The 22,012-nt window shown below is 38.5% G+C and overlaps 1 protein-coding gene across 1 annotated transcript in view; it reads left to right on the top strand.

The window, feature by feature from the left end:
* MORC1 (MORC family CW-type zinc finger 1) overlaps positions 1–22,012 on the top strand; it is a 147,304-nt gene that overhangs the window by 34,466 nt on the left and 90,826 nt on the right. The window contains exons 9-11 of the mRNA XM_070403769.1: positions 12,095–12,220; positions 20,561–20,640; positions 21,297–21,370. Of these exons, the coding sequence (XP_070259870.1) occupies positions 12,095–12,220; positions 20,561–20,640; positions 21,297–21,370 (280 nt within the window). The remainder of the gene's footprint in view (positions 1–12,094; positions 12,221–20,560; positions 20,641–21,296; positions 21,371–22,012) is intronic.

The following is a 22,012-nucleotide window of genomic DNA, read 5'->3' as shown; positions in this document are numbered from 1 at the left end:
ATTGGTTAGACAATCATATACTTTACAAAATGTTCCCCCTGATATTTCCAGTATCCAACTGGCACCATACATAGTTATTAGAGTGCCAGAGGTCCGATGCATGAAAATTCGTGCAAGAGTAGGCCTTCCTTCCCCTGGCTGCTGGTACTGGCTTCCCGCCAGCACCCGGGAACCGGGCTGGCTTCCCCCAGGCCGCCCACAGGCACCCGGGACCCAGCTGGCTTCCCTCTGGCCCTGGCTTCATCAGGAAGGACGTCCAGAATGATATCCAGAAGACTTCCGGTCTAATTAGCATATTACCCTTTTATTATTATAGATTATTGACTGTATTTCCTGTGGTGTATTTTATATCCCCATGACTAGTTTGTAACTACCAATTTGTACTTCTCAATCTCTTCACCTTTTTCACCCAGCCTTCCAAATTCCCTTCTCTCTGGCAACCATCAATCTGTTCTCTGTATCTGTGAATTGGTTTCAATTTGTTTGATCATATATATTGTTCCTTAGATTCCACATATAAGTTAAATCATACGGTATTTGTCTTCCTCTGACCAACATTTAAATTAGCATAATAACCTTTAGGTCAATCCATGCTGCCTCAAATGGTAAAGTTTCTTTTTTTTTCTTATAACATTTTATTTTATTACTAGAGGCCCGGTGCATGAAATTCATGCAGGGGGGGGTCCCTCAGCCCAGCCTGCAATGACGCCAGCGTCCCTCACCCCCGGCCTCTGGTCCAAGGCCCCCCGCCCTCACGTGGCTAGGGTGCGGACACTGGGCTCGCGTTGCCAGGGCAATGCCGCCAGCATCCCGCCCCCGTCACTATGGGCGCCGCCATCTTTGTTGTGGAGTGGTGGTTAATTTACATATTACTCTTTTATTAGATAGGATTTTTATTTTTTTCTCTATTGATTAAAGTATTACATATGTGTCCTTATCTCCTCTTTGCCCCCCACCCCTCCACTCATGCCCTCACCCCCCTGGTGTAATATTTTATTCGTTATTTTGGTTGAATAATATTCCATTGTGTATGTATATATATATATATACACAATGGAATATTTTTCATATATATATATACCACTTCTTTTTTATCCACTCATCTATTGATGGCCACTTGGGTTGCTTCCATAGCTTGGCTATTGTAAGTAATGCTGCAATGATCACAGGTGCATCTATTCTTTCAAATTAGTGTTTCAGGTTTCTTCAGCTAAATCCTAGAAGTGGAGCCTGAGTCAAAAGCAGTTACATTTTTAATTTTTTGAGGAAACTTCATAATACTTTACACAATAGCTGAACCAATCTGCATTCCCACCAAGAGTACATGAAGGTTCTCTTTTCTCTACATCCTCACCAACACTTATTGTTTGTTGATTTATTGATGAAACTGATTCTGACAGGTGTGAGGTGACATCTCATTGTGGTTTTTAATTTGCATTTCTCTGATGATTAGTGATATTGGGCATATTTTCATATGTCTATTGGCCATCTCATCCTCTTTGGAGAAGTGTCTATTTAAGTCCTTTGCCCATTTTTAAATTGGATTGTTTGTTCTTTTGATGTTGAGTTCTTTATAAATTTAGGATATTACCCCCTTATTAGATGTATCATTGGTGAATATGTTCTCCCATGCAGTGAGTTTTCTTTTTATTTTGTTGATGGTTTCCTTTGCTGCGCAGAAGTTTTTCAGTTTGACATAGTCCCATTTGTTTATATTTTCTTTTGTTTCCCTCGCCCAAGGAGATAATCAATAAAAATATTACTAAGAAATGTTCGAGATTTTACTGCCTATGTTTTCTTCTAGGATCTTTATGATATCAAGTCTTACATTTAAGTCTTTAATTCATTTTGAGTTTATTCTTGTATATGACATAAGAAGGTGGTCTAATTTCATGTTTGGCATGTATCTGTCCAATTTTTTCAATACCATTTATTGAATAGACTGTCTTTATCCCATTGTATGTTCTTGCCCCCTTGTCAAATATTAATTGCCCATATAGGCAGGAGTTTATTTCTGAGCTCTGTTCCATTGATCTATCTGTCTGTTTTTATGACAGTACCATACTATTTTGATTTTTATGGCCTGCAGTATAGTTTGATATCAGGCAGCATGATTCCTCCAACTTTGTTCTTCTTTCTCAAGATTGCTGTGCCCTTGGGGGTCTTTTGTGGTTTCATATACATTTTTGGATTATTTGTTCTAGTTCTGTGAAATATGCCATTGGTATTTTGGTAGGAATTGTGCTGAATCTATAGATTGCTTTGGGTAGTATGGACATTATAACAATGTTTATTTTTTCCTATCAATGGGCATGGTATATGCTTCCATTTATTTGTATCTTCTTCAGTCTTTCTTCAGTATCTTATAATTTTCCAAATACAGGTCTTTTACCTCCTTGGTTAAATTTATTCCTAGATTTGTTTTGTTTTGTTAATTCCTCACATGAGGATATTTTTTCCCCATTGCTTTTCAGAGAGAGTGGGAGGGAGGGAAGGCAATGGGGGGGGGCAGAGAGAGAGAGAGAAACATCAATGTGACAGAGACACATTGGCTGGTTGCTTCCCGCACTTGCCCCGCCGGGGGAGGGAACTGCAATCCAGGTATGTGCCCTTAACGGGGAATCGAACCTGAGTCCATATAGGTGCACAGGCTGATGCTCTAACCATTGAGCCATGTTGACCAGGGCAGTATTTTATTTTTTTGATGCAATTGTATGTAAATGGTATTGTTTTCTTAGTTTCCCTTTTCTGATAGTTTATTATTGGTGTATAGAAATGCAACTGATTTCTCAATATTTATTTTATATCCTGCTATACTTTAGTGAATTTTTAAATTAGTTCCAGTAATTTTTTTTTCGTTGAAATCATTAGGGATCTTTATATACAGTATCATATCATCTGCTATGTAGTCTTGATTAGTCTGATTTCATAATGCTTTCTTGATAAGTGACTTTATATTAGTCCATTGAATTGATTCATAATAATTTACATAACTATTCCTGTATTTTTGGATGGTGGCATTGTCCTTAATGTTTCACATTATTTATGGGTAATGTTAACATAAATGTATTCATGCTGATGGATTTTTAAAATTATTTTGAATTATTTTTTAAGCTAGGTTGTCAGGATGGGAGCTACTGAGTCAAAGAGTCTGAACTTTTGTATAGTTCTTGTGAATATTTGGCCTCAATTTTCAATTAGTAATCAAAACCCTTTATCTGCTTTGGGCTGAGGCTCTAACTATAGTAATCAGATCATTGGCAGGGCCTTGTTTCAATATGACAATAACCTCATGAAAATTTCATCAGGAGGGATGTTCAAGCACACAGGCAGTGGTGGCCTGGGTTTTTGCGATATCAGTCCAAAGACAACTTGTTTTCACTTAAATTTTAAAAGTGTGTAAATAGATAACACGTCAGGATTTCAGAATGCTGATGAGGTAGAAGTTTGCATTTAATGTGTGATATTTTAAATCAGAATTTGAATCTATGAATGTGGTATGTGCTGGGTGGCAGGGAATAATACATAGGTTCCAGGGTGATATGCATAAAGTGGGTTGCACCTGTAGAGAAAGAAACATGCTAAATTATATGTCATGTATTTAAGCCATCTCTTTTCCAACTCTCTTTTAAAATATGACAGTTTGGATTCTTTTCATTAAGTCCACTAGGTTGATACTAACGTTATCTATTTTTATTTTCTTCTACATTCTTTAGTTTTGTTTTATTTCATTTCTTCTACTTCCTTGAGGTATGTATTTTATTTGCTTACTTTCAAACTCATTTTCTAATCTAAACAATTAACTCTCTTATTTATTCTCTGTGTTATGGCTACATGAAATGGGTTTCAAAATTTAGAACTATCAGTGTTTCTTATTTTTGAATAGTTTATAAATTCTACTTTGATTTTCTCTTTGGCTCAATAATTAATTTTAAAAGATATTTTAAAAATCTACCAGTGAATAGGATTTTTAAGGTGGGTTTACAATTTATGTCATTATTTCTTCAAATAGGTTTTCAATATCTTTCGCTCTCTCTTCTCCTTCTGGTACCCCCATAATGTGAGTGTTGGTATGCTTGAAGTTGTCCCAGAGACTCCTTACACTATCTTCATATTTTTGGATTCTTTTTTCTTTTTGTACTTCTGATTGGGTGTTTTTTGTTGCCTCATATTTCAAATTGCTGATTTATTCTCAGAATCCTCTACTCTATTATTGACTCCTGTAAATTATTCATTTCAATTAGTGTATATTTAATTTCTTACTGGTCCTTTTACATTTTTTTAAATGTTTTCACTATTTTCCTTTAAATTCTCACTAAGCTGCTTAGAAGTCTCACCCTTGAAGCTTTCATTAAGATCCTTGAGAAATCTTGTTATCATTGTCTTGAATTCTGTATCCAGTAGCTTGCTTGATTCCATTTAATTGAGTTTTTTTCTGGATATTTCTTCTGTTCTTTCATTTTGAGATGTTTCTTTGTCTCTACATTTTGCCTGCTTTCCTGTGTGTTTGATCCTGTGTATTAGGTAGAGCTGCTGTGTCTCCTGGGATTGGTAGAGTGGCCTTGTGTAGTAGGTGTCCTGTAGGGGCCAGAACCTCAGGATTTTATACAGGTAGGGTCTGTGTAGGGTGAGGCTGCCTGAGGATATCTTATAACTTTCACCCCTTCACAATGCATCGAAGCATTGCACTTCAAGTCAATCCACCTTGGAGGCAAGCAGGGTGGTACATTATAAAAAGAATGGACTTTGCAGTTGCTTGAAACTGTCTCACACCCTGATTCTTTCACTTAGTAGCTGTTAGACTGTAGATAGTGAAGCCAGACACAATGGGTCTGAGGCCGCCTGTCACTACTTGAGCCGAATTGAGCAGAGACAGGGTTGAATCATATATGAGGGTTTATTCCAATAATGCCGGCAGTATGAAGAGAGCAGTCGGTTACCCTGGAAAATCTGCTCTGACCCCCATCACCAGTTGGCTGATTATATACACACGAGGGAGAAGATAGGTACGTGCAGCTGCAAGTGTAACATGGAAAGGGGAGGGGAGGGTCTACAGTCTGGCCTTCAGGAGCTCAAAGTCTGATAACAAGGTGGCTAATCTTCTATGATGTTACAAACAGCTCAGCCCATTCCTGGGACCAGAGAATGGTCAGTGTTCCTGAGAAAAACTCCTGGAGGGGGTCAGGGTCCAGGCATAGCAACCCAATCAAAGCGTGTCCTGTCCTTGGTCTGTTCTCAAAAAGTATTTCTTTTCTGAGAAATAGACCCATCGAGGCATCTTATCTTTTTATAGCCTGGTTTCATCCTCAGTTTCCAGGGGTTTGTAAGAAAAATTCTTATCTATAGTTAGTAAGGTGAATAATTATTAAACAACTGTTGCTCTATTCTTACGTGCTCTTCCCCACTATCAATAGTAGTTGTCTGACTAGTTAATTTTACATTAATTGGATATTTATTAAGTCAGGCCCTGTTTTAGGAGCTGGAGATATAGATCAGGGAACATAACAGATATCTCTGTTTCTAGTGGTTTGGATTCTCTTCCATTCTAGTGATAAGTTGTCTATTGTCTATGAACTTCAGTTTTCTCATCTATAAAAAGAGGATATAACATCATCTACTTAATATAAATGCTATAGAATAGTCACAATACCCGGCACATGGAAATTCTCAGTGCGTTTTATTTCCCTCCATTCTACTTTCCTTTGCACTTCTTTTTGACAATCATGTAATGCTCTGGGAACTAACTCAGTGACTGGCTTATAGCAAGCAGCAAATGAATTGAATTCTGGTAAACTGACTTGAGTGGCAACGTCTAGCTACCCTTCTAAGGATATTGCAGATATTTTCACTGGAAGCTGCCGGCACTCTCAGTAGTGGATTCTACTGCCCTCCATTGTGAAGACTACTGGGGATATCTATTAGGGTGAGAGAAGGAGTTCTAAGACATTTTGTTAAGTGATTCTCTTATCTTTAAAATCTCATTTGAGTTCTAAACTATGAAAACTGAATCACTCCTATAGCATTTTCCCTGTTTCTCTTTGTGGGACTCAAGACCATGTGACCACTTCCCTTGGTTCACGTGCGTGTTACTTCTTTGTGTCTATATTGCTTTCAGTGACCTATTATTTTCTTAGTGTTATAAATAGTATACATACTCAACTTTATGAGAAAACGAAAGAAGGCAGAGATTCTGGTTTAAAAAAGGCTCGTTGTGGAATGGACTGTCATCAAACGGGCCTGCCATGCTCCTGGAATCCATGTGCTGCAGGATCTGAGGAGGCTGAAGAAATCCATCCCCCAAACAGCCCCGAGTGTGAAGCTATAACACAGAGCAATGGGATTTAAATTTTGTGCTAAGTAATGTTTTGAAATTAGGTGCCAAGTTGGCAGAGTGTTTCTAAATTGACAGCATTGGGCAGCATTCCATAACAAAGTCTCTAGTTTATGTCTTAACTGAGCTGGCTGGGAACACATCAAGAGTTACAGCTTCAAGTTGTTATAATGTGTGGCTTGCCACGCTGTGGTTGTGACAGAAGTACTTTCATTACTTTGCAAAGCTTATAACTTTTCTTTTTTTAAAAAAAATTTATTTATTTATTTATTTTTTATTAAATCTTTATTGTTCAGATTATTACATTTGTTCCTCTTTTTCCCCCCCCATAACTCCCCTCCTTCCAGCTCCCACCCCACCCTCCGCCCTCACTCCCCACCCACTGTCCTCATCCATAGGTGCATGATTTTTGTCCAGTCTCTTCCCGCATCTCCCACACCCCTTTTCCCCCCAAGAATAGTCAGTCCATTCCCTTTCAATGTCCCTGATTCTATTATAATCACCAGTTCATTCTGTACATCAGGTTATTTATTCACTTGATTCTTTTTTTTTTTTTGTAGCTGTACATATATTTTATTTAGATATATTTTATTATTTTGCTATACATTTAAATGAACAGATTAGTAACTGTTTATAATTCATTGGATATCAGAGTTCATATAACTCCTTTTTTTTTTTATTAAATCTTTATTGTTCAAATTATTACATTTGTTCCTCTTTTCCCCCCCCATAACTCCCCTCCTTCCAGCTCCCACCCCACCCTCAGCCCTCACTCCCCACCCACTGTCCTCATCCATAGGTGCACGATTTTTGTTCAGTCTCTTCCCGCATCTCCCACACCCCTTTTCCCCCCAAGAATAGTCAGTCCATTCCCTTTCTATGTCCCTGATTCTATTATAATCACCAGTTCATTCTGTACATCAGATTATTTATTCACTTGATTCTTAGATTCATTTGTTGATAGATGCATATTTGTTGTTCATAATTTGTATCTTTACCTTTTTCTTCTTCTTCCTCTTCTTAAAGGATACCTTTCAGCATTTCATATAATACTGGTTTGGTGGTGATGAACTCCTTTAGCTTTTTCTTATCTGTGAAGCTCTTTATCTGGCCTTCACTTCTGAATGATAGCTTTGCTGGATAAAGTAGTCTTGGTTGTAGGTTCTTGGTATTCATCACTTTGAATATTTCTTGCCATTCCCTTCTGGCCTGCAAAGTTTCTGTTGAGAAATCAGCTGACAGTCGTATGGGTATTCTCTTGTAGGTAACTGAGTCTCTTTCTCTTGCTGCTTTTTATAACTTTTCTTTTAAATTACCTCTTTGAGTTGCCATTTCTCTTAGGTGTAATCTACCCTAAGATTAAATTTTGTTAGCCCGTTCATAGTTCAGAATTTAAACTAGTTAAAAATCTTTATGCACTTCTTTATATTCAGGATAATGCAGGACTTGTTAATTTCAGCTTCAAGAAATCTTCAGAGATTTCATAGGGACTTTAGCAATAAATTTAGAAAATAATTTTTGTAATAATATACAGTATTTTATGAATAAAAATATGGTACTTCAGAGATATTCCAAAAAGGATCTAATTTAGTCTAGTGCCTGGAGTTTAGATTTATTTTTTTCAACCATGGACCTCAGTAGTTGGGCTGAATGGAAGTCTGTTGTCTATGTACCCAGTGTGGATAGATGTAGAAGGTGTCCTAGGTCTAAACACCTGTGAGAGACTGTTCTACTCCTTTTCAGGCAACCTGACTTACATACCACCCTGTCCACTAGGTCTGTGGGCAGTGGTTCTCAAAACAGGCAGAGTTCAAGGAATCACCTGGGTAGCTCTAAAAATTCACTTTCTCAGACTCTAGCCACAGAGAATCTGAGTTGGTAGATAAAGGAGATAATGACTGGCTACAGGATTCTACTTTCTGGCTCCTCTCCTGACCTTAACACAGTTGCTGACCACAACACACCAGTCCACTTATGGAGCAACACTTAAAACAGTAGCAGAACAACGTGGATAGATTGGGAGGTGGAGGCCACAGGGAGGCCACAGCCACAGCTGGAGGTGAAGTAGAAACTTTCTGAAAACACCCATTGCTGAGCAGGTGACAAAAAACCTCTCTGTCTCCTCCTGTCGTATTTCACAGACTATCAAGGCAGTTTCTGCCTTAAAATACTTTCCTCTTTCCCCATGTCTGTCATGTGACTCTGTGCATTTAGTGGTGTGTGTGTGTGTGTGTGTGTGTGCGTGTGTGTTACGTTTACTCGCACTTTCTCTCTCTTTTGTTCTTCAATTCATTATAACCAGTTAAATGGAAGGTAAGAGAGAGAGAGAGGTACAGATAAAGATATGGACACTTCTGGCACAGTTTAAGACAGAAAAGAGACATTTAGGAGGAAACAAGAGAAGAACACATTTTGGAAAAGATGCAAAGCAGTTCCTAATGGGTAGAGAGTAAGAGTGTATTTTCCCTAGATCTTTTGAAGATACTCTTCATTATTTTGTACATTTGTATCCCAGTTTCCTAAGCAAATGGCTTTATTTATAAAAAATGATAGCAGTATCATTGAAGATGATCAATCATTACAAGTCTTTCTTACACAGGGAACCCTGTGTTGTTCATTTTAAATTAAGCCAAGGGAGTGCTGAATAATTATCACTTAGACAACACATATTTATTTATGAGGATGCTGGTCTCACAGAATTTCTAGCCTGATGGGGGTACAGATAAACAGGCAATGGCACCAGTAAGTGCCGTGCTGTGATGGAGCGGTACAAAGAAGAAGGGGAGCACCAGAGGAGAGTGATTTACCCAATCTTGGGGAGCGAGAGAAGGCTTCAAGAGGAAGTAAGGTTTCAAGTTGCATTCTCATGGGTGAAAAGAAGCCAACCGAAAGTAGCCAAAAGATTGAATGTGCCTAGGCTTGGGCACAAGAAAGCCTGACCCCATATCTGAAGAACAGAGTGGTCCTAAATGGCTAGACAGATGCTGGTAAGAGGCAAGGCTGGAGAGTTAAGTGGGGGCCAGATCATGAAGGACCTTCTACATCATAAAAAGGAGTTTGAAAGTTACATTGGGTGGCCCATTTCCTATACAGATTTTATTGTTCACCTCTTTTCTTCTTTTTTTTAATCATAGATATCACAATAGCATAAGAGGCATTGCTATTCTGTTTGTCACAGATAAAAAGGAACTTTGAAAGTATGCATGTGTGTAGAAAAGGGTTAATGGGGAAGGCTTCTATTCATTGTGTCTTGCTTGCAAGGTTGGTCTTTGGTGGGCTTCTGGGAACTTGGCTGATATACAGTTCCCTACACTGATATAAACCTTTCCTAACAGAGAAGGGTGGCACAATGTGTCTAGACCAGTGATGGCGAACTTTTTGAGCTCGACGTGTCAGCATTTTGAAAAACCCTAACTTAACTCTGGTGCCGTGTCACATATAGAAATTTTTTGATATTTGCAACCATAGTAAAACAAAGACTTATATTTTTGATATTTATTTTATATATTTAAATGCCATTTAACAAAGACAAATCAACCAAAAAAAATGAGCTCACGTGTCACCTCTGACACGCGTGTCATAGGTTTGCCATCACTGGTCTAGACTATGCAAACAATATGCTTTATACTGAAAACCTACTTTCTTTCTGGGACTTTGGAATTTGATACATGCTAGGCAGAGGGTGCCTACGTGACCAGCTCCCAATGAAAATATTGGGTGCTGAGCCTGCGATGGGATTTGTTGGGCAGAAATATCACATACATGTTCCTGCACCTTGATAGCTGGGAGAAGAGTATGTTTTGTGTGACCTGTCATGAGAAGGAGAGGCCAAATGAAAGCTGCACATGGATTCTTCCAGACTCCACCTCTCTTCCCCCTGTCATCCACTGTATATCCTACTCTTCACTGTGATAAATCTTAGTCATGAGTACCATTATATGGTAAGTCCCATGAGACCTTCTAGCAATTCTCCTAACATAGAGGAGGTCTTGAGGATCCCCAATACAGATACGAGGAATATTTATTAAGTGAAATAATTGACCTAACAAGAATTAGAAGTATTAGTGTCCTTGTTTGGATTTGTATACATTTTTTAAACCAAAACTTGTCTAACCCAACTTGATCTCCAACTATATTTCTCTAATTCTCAAACTTGGCTCTGAATTATTTTTGACTTACCTCCAAATGACAGAGATGTGCTTGCTTTAAGGACAGTCAAAAGAAAGAGCTATATTATATCTAAGGGCAATTTGAAATCAGGAGATCCAGAAAGCATTTGAATAAAATGGCAAACGTCCTCAAAACATTTATAGTGTCCCAAGGTGACTTTTTTTTTCATTGAACAGATGAGGACTTAGTTGATTGTGCCCCTCCTGGTATACTAACGTCAATCACATTGGGTATAGTGCTATACCCAAATGCAGACAGCTTCTCGTCACAATAAAAATGCAATAGTATTTATAGAATAGTAGCCATGGACTAGATCCCTTTTTATAATTTATATTGGAAACTTTTATTCAAGACTTACTTTCAAATAATTTCTTTCTTTTTTTTTTTTTTTTAACAATTCAGAGAAATTCCTGGTTTTTTAATGAACTTTAGATCCTGCCTGAAGGAACTTACTAGCAACTAGGAAATCCTTAGATTTCTTACGGACCTCATCTTCATTTTTGTAAATTCTTTGGAGAGCTCTGCTCTTTCTTACAGAGTAACTGGCATTAGTGTGACCCCATTGAGCTGTCTCCCTGCGATAGGTTTTATATTTCCTTCCCATCATCTTTGTCTCCCGCTGGACCTAGGTAGGATTGTAAAAGTGATGGGTTTACTGCTCCCTGATTGCTGTTTGGCCTTGGAAGCCCTTCAGTGTAGGCTTTCCTGGGACCCAGTAGATAAAGAGCACTACTTCTGACGCATGGCTGGGCTTGTTCTTGTCTAATTGGAGGAGATTTACAGTTCATAAATGGACTTTAATATAGAAGCTCCCTGCAGTTAGAATGCAGCAACACAGTGATTTCTCAACATAGGCTATTTTACATCGTTTCTGCCCCCATTTTATTGTCTTCCCATCCTTTATTGTTATCTTTTCTCCTCTTTTTCACCTACCACATCATCAAACTCCTCCCCTTGGTTGGACATAAACATTTATTTTAATACTTATTATACTTGCAGAATGAAGTTTTGTGTTTCTAGTTCATAATTTTCAAAGCAAATGAAACATTTTTACTGCATTCTTCTGAAATAGTTTTATGGAAATATTTTTATTCGTGTAGGCCTAGATTCTTTTTGTTATGTTGGAGCAGGGGGATTGTTTTGTGTATTTGGCTTGGTTTTGTCCGTCTGGGCCAATAGCTTTAATGGAAAGTATATTTTCTACTGCTGATGTAAGTATACTTGGAAATAGTTATTTGCAAACAAAAGTTCAGTTCTAATCAAAGTGCAGATTTTTCAAGTAAACCCTTGTCCTTAAAGGCCTGCTTTTTTTGTTATTACTTTTACTTAAATCTGTCAGTTGTCTTTTAATTACTTGTGAGAAGAAAAATAAAACCTAGTATTCATGATTCAAGCACTTATTTGTAAAGAAGCCTGCTTAGGGAAGTACCTGAGTGTTGCAAGATTGGCTGGTGTTCAATGTGTCATTAGGTTTAGAAGAAAAGTCCCTGGCTGCTAGTAGTAACCATCATAACCTGATAGTCTGATTCTGTGACCCTCTGAAAATGTGTCCTTATTGCATCCTCTAATAGCCTTTGCTGTTTTCTATTCCAGTTTCCCAGAGAGATGGTCATTCAGAGCCTACACCTCTGTTCTGTATTTTGACCCTTCGATGAGAATATTTATTCAGGCCAAAAAAGTTAAAACAAAACACCTATGTCATTGCCTCTACAAACCCAGGTAATTCAACTTCCTTTAATTATCTTCATACAGTTTTTATTATAAAATCAATATGCCATCCTCCCCAGAATTGTTAAGGTGATTTGGTAGTAAGATTTCTATAATAAAATAGCAGGATTTTACAGTTTGACAGTAAGATTTTTGCTATTGTAAGTAAAATTTAAACTGCATTTTGGAAGGTTTGCTAAAGAGTAATCATGTGTAACAAGTGGCCATAATAACAAAACACTGCAGTGAACTCTCTAAGTGAGATAAGCACCTCAAGTGAGAATTTGGTTTGTACTTTAATGTAGCTTAGGTGCTTTGCTTGTGATAGTTTCCACTAAAAAATCACAGTTCATTTATAATTTTTCTTTACTCAATATATTTGAATAATTGAATCGTGTACTTCTATATGTATATATTTTATGTATAGAATGGATATATTTATAAATAACATTGAATTCATTTATATTTAGTATTTTAGCATAAACCTTTTTTATTACCACAGTAACTCTAGTTAACATCTATCACCAAACACAGTTACAAAAATTTTTTCTTGTGATGAGAACTTTTAAGATCTACTACCATAGCAACTTTCAAATATGCAATTTAACTATATTTACCAGACTGTACATTACATCCCCAGACTTATTTTATTACTGGAAGATTGTACCAGCATAAACTTTTATTAAGCTGACATTTGCATATTATCAAACTTACCTTGACCAGCTATACATGCAATCAAAAAAGTTACGCTTTGTGTGTTGGTTTTCTGGGTGAGCATTCATCCATTCATCACACATTTATCAAAGTCTTTTGTGAGCTTGAGGTTGTGTTAGTTGCAAAGCATAAAAGAATAAGATTAGCTCCAGTTTTAGGAGCTAAATATCTACTGGGAGAAACATTTAATGCTTGTACACTACCTATATATGCCTTTTTTATGGATTTCAGAGAGGAAGAGAGAAAGAGAGGTTGGGAGGGAGGAAGAGGAAAGGGAGAGAAAGAGAAAGAGAAAGAAAAAGAGAGAGAGAGAGAGAGAGAGAGAGAAAGAGACATCGATGTGAAAGCGAAATATCAATCAGTTGCCTCCCACACATGCCCTGGGTATGTGCCCTGAATGGGAATCAACCTGCCACCCTTTGTGTACAGGACAATGCTCCAGCCAGAGGAGACGTACCAGCCAAAGCTATACTATATATGCCTGTTTACATGTATTATTTTGCCTGATTTTTGCAGTTCCCCGTGGGTTATGTTTTATCATCACCATTTTAGAGATAAGGAAATGTCACAACTGGACAAGAGCTCAAACCTTCTAGCTTCAGATTCTTTACCAATTCAAATTCCATGCTCCTCCCCCTATACCACACTAACTCTATTTTTATAATAGACCTACATTTGTTAGGTTGTCTTATTTCCATGAAAAAGTAGATGCTGTCCTGGGCCTTGCAATCACTCATATTAATATTAAAAATTATAGAACTGTTGCCGAAACTGGTTTGGCTCAGTGGATAGAGCGTCAGCCTGCGGACCAAAAGGTCCCAGGTTTGATTCCGGTCAAAGGCATGTACCTTAGTTGCGGGCACATCCCTAGTAGGGGGTGTGCAGGAGGCAGCTGATCGATGTTTCTCTCTCATCGATGTTTCTAACTCTCTATCTCTCTCCTTTCCTCTCTGTAAAAAAATCAATTAAAAAAAATTATAGAACTGTTAATTGTATGCCCTGGCCACACACCAGAGCCGTGGTCTGTAAACTGCGGCTCGTGAGCCAACCTGTGGTCTGTAAACTGCGGTTCGTGAGCCAACCTGTGGCTTTTTGGCCCCTTGAGTGTGGCTCTTCCTAAGCCTTAGGAGTACCCTAATTAAGTTAATAACGATGTACCTACCTATATAGTTTAAGTTTAAAAAATTTGGCTCTCAAAAGAAATTTCAATCATTGTACTGTTGATATTTGGCTCTGTTGACTAATGAGTTTGCCGACCACTGCACCAGAGGATTCCCAAAAAGCTTTACTTTTGATTTCTAATTACTTTTAAAAAATATATACTTTTATTGATTTCAGAGAGGAAGGAAGAAGGAGAGAGAGACAGAAACATCAATGATGAGAGAGAATCATTGATAGGCTGCCTCCCGCACACCCCACACTGGGATTGAGCCCGAAACCCCACCATATGCCCTGACAGGGAATCAAATTGTGACCTCCTGGTTCATAGTTTGACATTCAACGACTGAGCAACACCAGCCTGGTGATTTCTAATTACTTTTGATCTGCAGATCATATTTTGAAAAATGAAGTATATCAAGCTTAGACTTTCTCTGTAAACCTACCTGTTTGTTCCCTAATTAAAAAATTTTCTATTGGAAAGAATTTGAGGACAAGACACATTATGTGGTTTTGATTGTTCACATATTTCCCTGTGGTTGCACACCAGTCTATCTGTAGTCCAGTTTCCAGATGTAATGTCAAGAATATGAAATCCAGTGTGTCCAGAATGGCATATTTAGTTTTCCCAGAGGCACTTGGCCTGAGGTATAACAACACAGATGGGGCCATGGTATGCCACGAGATTAATGAAGTTCATGCTCTTCTGTAGTGGAAGTCCTGCTGTCCAAGATGAGGACAACTTTGCCCCTGGAAGAGTCTAGATCAAGGGTGGGCAAATTTTTTGACTTGAGGGCCACAATGGGTTCTTAAACTGGACCGGAGGGCTGGAACAAAAGCATGGATGGAGTGTTTGTGTGAACTAATATAAATTCAAAGTAAACATCATTACATAAAAGGGTATGGTCTTTTTTTTTTTTTTTAGCCGTAGTTTGCCCATGGCTGGTCTAGATTGTTGTTGAAAGAATTATTACTTTTGGAAGATTTTCAGCTAGGTGATTTCTAAGGTCTCTTTCAACTTAAAGATTCTATAAGTTGTAATTCTTGGAGTCTTAAACATTGTCTATCTATCTATATAAAAGCCTAAGTGACTATCGCAACTGAACGGAAAACCGAACAGGCTGCATGGGGTGACTAGGCTGGCTGGGAGGTTACTGAGGGGCAATCAGATGACCAAGCAGCACGCTGCATGGGGCGACCAGGCCTGCAGGGGGGTTAGTGAGGGGCGACCAAACCGAGCAGCAGGCTGCATGGGGCAGCCAGTGGTCCCAGATTGTGAGAGGGATCCCAGATTGGAGAGGGTGCAGGCTGGGCTGAGGGGGAAACATCCCCCCCCCCCCCCCCCCGCGCGTGCATGAATTTCATGCACTGGGCCTCTAGTTTATCTATATAATACAGACAAGTTAATGTATGGCTATGGTACTTGATCTTAGGCAACAGGCATTACTGATTTTCTTTGGCTTTGAATTCTTTTACTTTAGTAGATAAATAGCTCTCAGATTATTTAGACATTAAATCGCTGCATATGAGGGCAAAATGGATATAAAATGGTCATTTTTGAAAGCTCTTTAAGGGAGACAGAGCCAGGCTATCTGTTGGAAGATCTTCATTTTTCATTAACACGGCTTTGCCATAGACCAGTAATACTGAAAGGAGACCAAAGACATGGAAGTGGAGTCACCTGCTTTCTTTGGAGCAGCACCATCCTTTTTAAAGTTTAGGGACACCAAGTTATGGCCTGCTCGTGGAGACTCTGCAACACTGTTCTTCTGGGACAGTCTTTTCATGTCTTAGGGACACTCCCCACCCCTCACCAAATTGTTCAGGAAACCAATGAATTGGATGGATATAGGATGGTATTTATTTTTAACATTAAGCTTTTTAATGTAGGTACCTAGGCAGACTTCTACAAATACTTCAGATTCTTAAGAGAAATTTATCCAGCTGCTCATTTCATTTCCTCATTCCAATGCATTTTCCCTCTAAACACACATGAAGGGAGTGTGTACTTAAAATGTGTTTTTATTAGATAACTAGAGACCCAATGCACGAAATTTGTGCAAGAGTAGGCCTGCCTTCCCCCAGCTGCTGGCACTGGCTTCCCTCTGGCACCCGGGACTTGGGCTTCCCTCTGGCTGCAGGCAGCCACCCATGACCTGGGCTTCTCTCGCAGCCCTAGCTTTGTCCCGAAGGTTGTCTGGAAGGATGCCCAGTCTAATTATCATATTACACTTTTATTATTACAGATAATAACATATTGGGTATTTACTCCAGTGATTTTCAACCTTTTTCATCTAATGGCACACATAAACTAATTACTAAAATTCCGCAACACACCAAAAAATATATTTTTGCCAACCTGACAAAAAAAGATACTTTTGATTCATTTACACTGACAGCTATTGTGTTAGCTGTTGTCATTTTAAAAAATTTGACAATCTAAGGGAAAAGAGGTCAGTGCCCCTGGCTAAATAGCCAGGTGTTGCTTGTTTTAAAAATTCTTACGGCACACCAGTTAAAAATTGCTGACTTATTCCAAACCAGCATTGTTCTAAGTTCTTTAGCTCTTTTGACACCTTTAGGTCTCATGTCAGCCTTTGAGATAGATACTATTGTTATCATTCAGCTATCGTTTTCTTACAGATAAGGAAATGAAATAACAGAAAACGAAGTAATTCGCCCAGTCTTATACACTAGGAGGGGTATAGCTAGACCTTTTACCCAGGCAGATGGGCTCTAAGCAGTCCAGCTCTTACTTGCTCCATCATGAAGGTGTTCTGTCTTCAGTACATCAGCACTGCTACTGTTGAGCTAATGGAAGAGAGTCAACAGACTCCAGCTGACAATATTTAAATTACATGTGACCTGTTGATAAAAATTTGCATTACTGTGTACATAAAGTTAGAATATACAAAAGCAATTGTAGATCAAGCTATCATTTAAAATCCATTGCTACTAGCATAGCTTCCAGCAGTTGGCAAACCTTTTCTGTAAAGGGCCTGATAATAAATCTCTGGTTACACTTAACCTCATTTGCATATCTATCTATCTATCTATCTATCTATCTATATCTCTATCTATATATCTATCTATATCTATACAGTGGGGCCTTGACTTACCAGTGTCCCGACTAACGAGTTTTTCGAGATACGAGCCCTCTCTCCGCCGATTTTTTGCTTTGAGTTGCGAGCTAAAATTCAGGTTACCAGCCAGCTTCAGATACCCCACCGCTAATTGGCGCAGTGAACATCACAGTGAACGCCACAACATCAGCCCAGCATCACGTGTCTCACTCATTCACTTTTGATTTGACATACAAGTAATTTAAGTTATGAGCTCTGTTACAGAACGAATTAAACTCGTAAGACAAGGCCCCACTGTATCTATCTATATCTATCTATCTATCTATCTATCTAATCAGCTAGAGGCCTGGTGCACAAAAATTTGTGCACTTGGGGGGGTCCCTCAGCCCAGCCTATGCCCTCTTGAAGTCTGGGATGTCCACCTGCTGGCTTAGGCCCGCTCGCTGCGGGACCCGGCCCAAGCTGGCAGTCAGGCATCCCTCTGGCAGCCTGGGAGCCCTCAGGGGATGTCCACTTGCCGGTGGGGAGCAGACCTAAGCTGCATTCCGACATCCTTAGTGCTGCTGAGGAGGCAGGAGAGGCTCCCACCACCACCACTGTGCTGGCAACTGTCAGCCTGGCTTGTGGCTGAGCAGAGCTCCTCCTGTGGTAGCGCACTGACCACCAGGGGGCAGCTCCTGCATTGTGCGTCTGCCCCCTGGTGGTCAGTGTGTGTCATAGTGACCAGTCATTCCCAGTCTTTCTGCTGTAAATTTGCATATTACCCTTTTATTATATAGGAATATAGGATAGAGGCCAGATGCACAGGTGGGGGCCAGCTGGTTTGCACTGAAGGTTGTCCCAGATCAGGGTGGGGGTCCTGCTGGGGTGCTTGGCCAGCCTGGGTGAGGGGCTGATGGCTGTTTTCAGGCTGGCCAAGCCCCACAGCGACCGAAGCTCCCAGCCTCTCCTTTTTTCTTTATTTTTTATTCTGGGATTTATTTATCTTCTATAATTGAAACTTTGTAGCCTTGAGTGGAGCCCAGGTCCAGCCAGGGCGGGAGGGAAACTTGGCTTCCTCCATCATGAGGGGCAACCCAAGCCTCTTGCTTGCTCCAGCTCCATGGCCATGGCGGATGGAAGCAGGTATCTGGGATTTATTTATCTTCTATAATTGAAACTTTGTAGCCTTGAGCAGAGCTCAGGGCCAGCAAGGCAGGCCAGAAGCTTGGCTGGGAAGCTTGGCTTCCTTTATTGCCTCCAAGCCTCCTGCTTTCTCCAGCTCCATGGCTGCCGCCATCTTAGTTGGGTTAATTTGCATACTTGTTCCTGATTTGCTGGTGGGTGTGGCAGAGGTATGGTCAGTTTGCATATTTCTCTTTTATTAGATCCTTTTCAATGGAAAAATCATTCTTATGTCTTAGGCCAGTGATGGCGAACCTATGACACCCGTGTCAGAGGTGACACGCTAACTCATTTTTTTGGTTGATTTTTCTTTGTTAAATGGCATTTAAATATATAAAATAAATATAAAAAATATAACTCTTTGTTTTACTATGGTTGCAAATATCAAAAAATTTCTATATGTGACACAGCACCAGAGTTAAGTTAGAGTTTTTCAAAATGCTGACATGCCGAGCTCAAAAGGTTCACCATCACTGTCTTAGGCTGTATCAAAAACAAACTAACTCGTCCAATTTGGCACATGGACCGTCTGTTACCTATACCTGACATAAACTCATTGGAGCACATCGGTTTAGACTCTCCCCTCTACCTGAGCCAATACCTCTCTTTATATGTCTTAAGATAATTTGGCTTCCAGAAATGATCTATAGATTTTTACCTAACTCTTGCTGAAAATGTAATGCCTTTGTAAACATGAAGGTACTAAGTCTGAGGTATAAGGCAAAAGTTATAAAATGAGGTATATAGAGGTTTGAGCATTATGAAACCAAATAACATTCTGGAATTTTCTCTCCATGATGACTTAAATCAACATGTAAAATCCTGAATTCCAAGAAGCCTCTATAATAGATATACACAGTTTCAACTTCATTCAGAGAACCTCTGTTCTACAGTGCTTTTCTCACCTATACTTCGCTCCCTTTGAGTTGGAGTTTATAGGTATATATATTTTCCAGTTCCTTGATCGTTCTAGAGTGTCTTTGTTCTCACTAAAGCAGTGGTAATAAAGTAGAAAATATGATTGATTAGCTTAAAATGATAATATGTGTTTCTCAGCATTTCAGTTAAAGATGACTGGGGACTTGGAGAAGCAGTTAATTCAGTGTCAGTGATAATCTGGATATATTAACCAGAAACTTTGAGAATAGAGCAGTTGCATAGACATTTTTCTTTATAAGAAAATTATCCTATTTTACATGTATAAGTGAACATTTGTGTGGGAAGAATTTTTAAGTTATTTATTTATTGAAATTACTAATTTATTTTATTATTATTATTGAATTTGTTGGGGTAACATTGGTTAATAAATTTGTATTGGTTTCAGGTTTGCAATTCTATGATACTGTGTGTTCATCACTCCAAGTCAAGTATTCTTCTGTCATTGTTTATCCCCCTTTTACCCTCTTCAAACTCCCCCAACCCCTCTTTTTCTCTGGTAATCACTATACTGTTGTCTGTGTCTAAGAATTTCCCCCCCATTTTTCTCTTTATTTTATTTTTATTATTTTAATTTATTTTTGTTATTATTTTATTTCATTTTTGTTATTTTATTTATTTATTTTATTTATTTTATGTCTATGAGTCTGTCTCTATTTTGCTTGTTAGTCCAGTTTGTTCATTAAATTCCACATATGCATGAAATCATATGGTACTTGTCTTTCTCTGACTAGCTTATATATTTTCACTTATATGTGGAATCTAATGAACAAAATTAACAAATTAAACAGAGACAGACTCATAGACACAGATAACAGACTGACAGTCGTCAGAGGTGAGGGCGTTTCGGGGCTGGGTTAAAAAGGTGAAAGGATTAAGAAAAAAACAATCTCATTGACACAACAGTATGGTGATTACCATAAGGAAAGGGGGAGGAGGGAGGTAGAAGAGGATTTAGGGAGGATAAATGGTGATGGAAGGAGACTTGACCAGGGGTGTTGAACACACAATACAATATACAGATGATGTGTTATTGACGTATACAACAAAACCTATATAATTTTATTAACTAATGTCACCCCAATAAATTCAATAAGAAAGCAAAATTTTCAAGTATTAAATGGTAAGGAGTTTCTTTTTAGGCATAAAGTTTTCTTATTTATCAGTTGGATGTAACTTTATGGGTTTTTCTTAATAATTATGTATATCTGGAGTATACTAGGATAGTGTTCTTAAAGAATATTTTGTACTATAAAATGATAATCTGACTTGATTCTTTTATTTTTTTATTTTTTAGAAAGTACCTGTATGTCACATCTTCTTTTAAAGGAGCATTTAAAAATGAAGTTAAAAAGGCAGAAGAAGCAGTAAAGATGGGTATGTAATTACCTATGGCTTACCTTATTATTGTTCATTCATTCTACAAACATTAATTGTGCATATATTCTAGGGTACATACTGCTCTAGGCATTGTAGGGATAGCCACAATTAATCAAATGTAGTTTCTTCCTCTAAGGAATTATATACACATTTTTCTATCTCTGTTAAATTATTGTTATTTATTATTTTTAGTATGATCCAAGTGGAACTGGATGGGTCTATTTTAGGAACTCTTGTTTTCTCTGATGCTGAGTTAGATCGTTTCATCCACTTTAGGAAGGAAAGTTCTACACATTCACTTCTCTCACAGTGAGAGGGAACCATTGTTTCCCAGTGATGCCTGAGGGAGGAGTAACTTTACGTCCATATTTTATGGATTTTAGATACTTTTCAGTTAGCCAAACAGCCAGTTGTGACTTTTGAATGTGTATGTATGTGTTTTTTCCCTTTAAATTGCCATGTCTAAGAGGAACTATGCTATCTACACTTAGAATGTGTAAGAGCTGTGGAAGGAGTATAGGATTTTCTGAGGTGATTATTTGTAATCTTCTCTCCCTGGTCATGGTTATATATATCTATGTAAGTGTATAGAATGCTCACTGAAAATTGCTTGAAAGAATTTCATGGTATAATTACCTTGCTTCTGCTTCTAGCTGAACTTGTGTTGAAAGATGCTCGAATTAGAGTCAACCAGCCCGATAGAACTTCCTTGCCTTCTCCCGCCAAGGTATGACACACAGAGCAATCTTCTTAAATGGCAAACAGTGTCCTTTGCCTTTTCCTGTACACAGTGGTCTCTTGTCATGTACTCCCTAAATTTTTAAATGCAGACAAGCTCAGGTGACTAAGTTAATAGGAACACAGGGAAACAGAATAGATGAGTGCAGAGAAAGGAGACAAAACTCAGCAAGTGGGGGAAGGCTGAGACAGAGCAAAGATGAACAAAACATGGGGTGAATTCAGAACAGTTGGGAAGAGAGTCACAACTTTAAAATGAAAAGAAAAGGAATAGGAGAAAATAATGAAAAGCAGTCAAAAGCTAGCTTATCTAGTCTTCTTGAAAATATCTTTTCAAATCATAGCTCCCTGTGGACCTAAATAAATGGGCAGAACAGGGAGAAGACTAATACACAATCCTTTTTAGAGTTGGGAATTATGTGCTGTAATTATGAATATTAATAACAATGCTCCCAGCTCACAGAGCTCTTTTCGTATGAGGTGTTCCACACAGTTCATAAACATCCTCTGTAATTCTTGCAGAATACCCACGAGTGAGGTAGGTTATAAAGAACTATTGTTATTAATTATAATGCATGGCAACTAAGAGAAGAAGAATATGTCTGCGAGACGTGAATTTAAGTTTTCCAAC

Source organism: Myotis yumanensis, unplaced genomic scaffold, assembly GCF_028538775.1.
Source record: "Myotis yumanensis isolate MYYU_CA2020_CCGP unplaced genomic scaffold, mMyoYum1.0.hap1 SCAF_2, whole genome shotgun sequence".
NCBI classification, from domain to species: domain Eukaryota; kingdom Metazoa; phylum Chordata; class Mammalia; order Chiroptera; family Vespertilionidae; genus Myotis; species Myotis yumanensis.
This window is presented reverse-complemented; position numbering and strand designations above follow the sequence as displayed.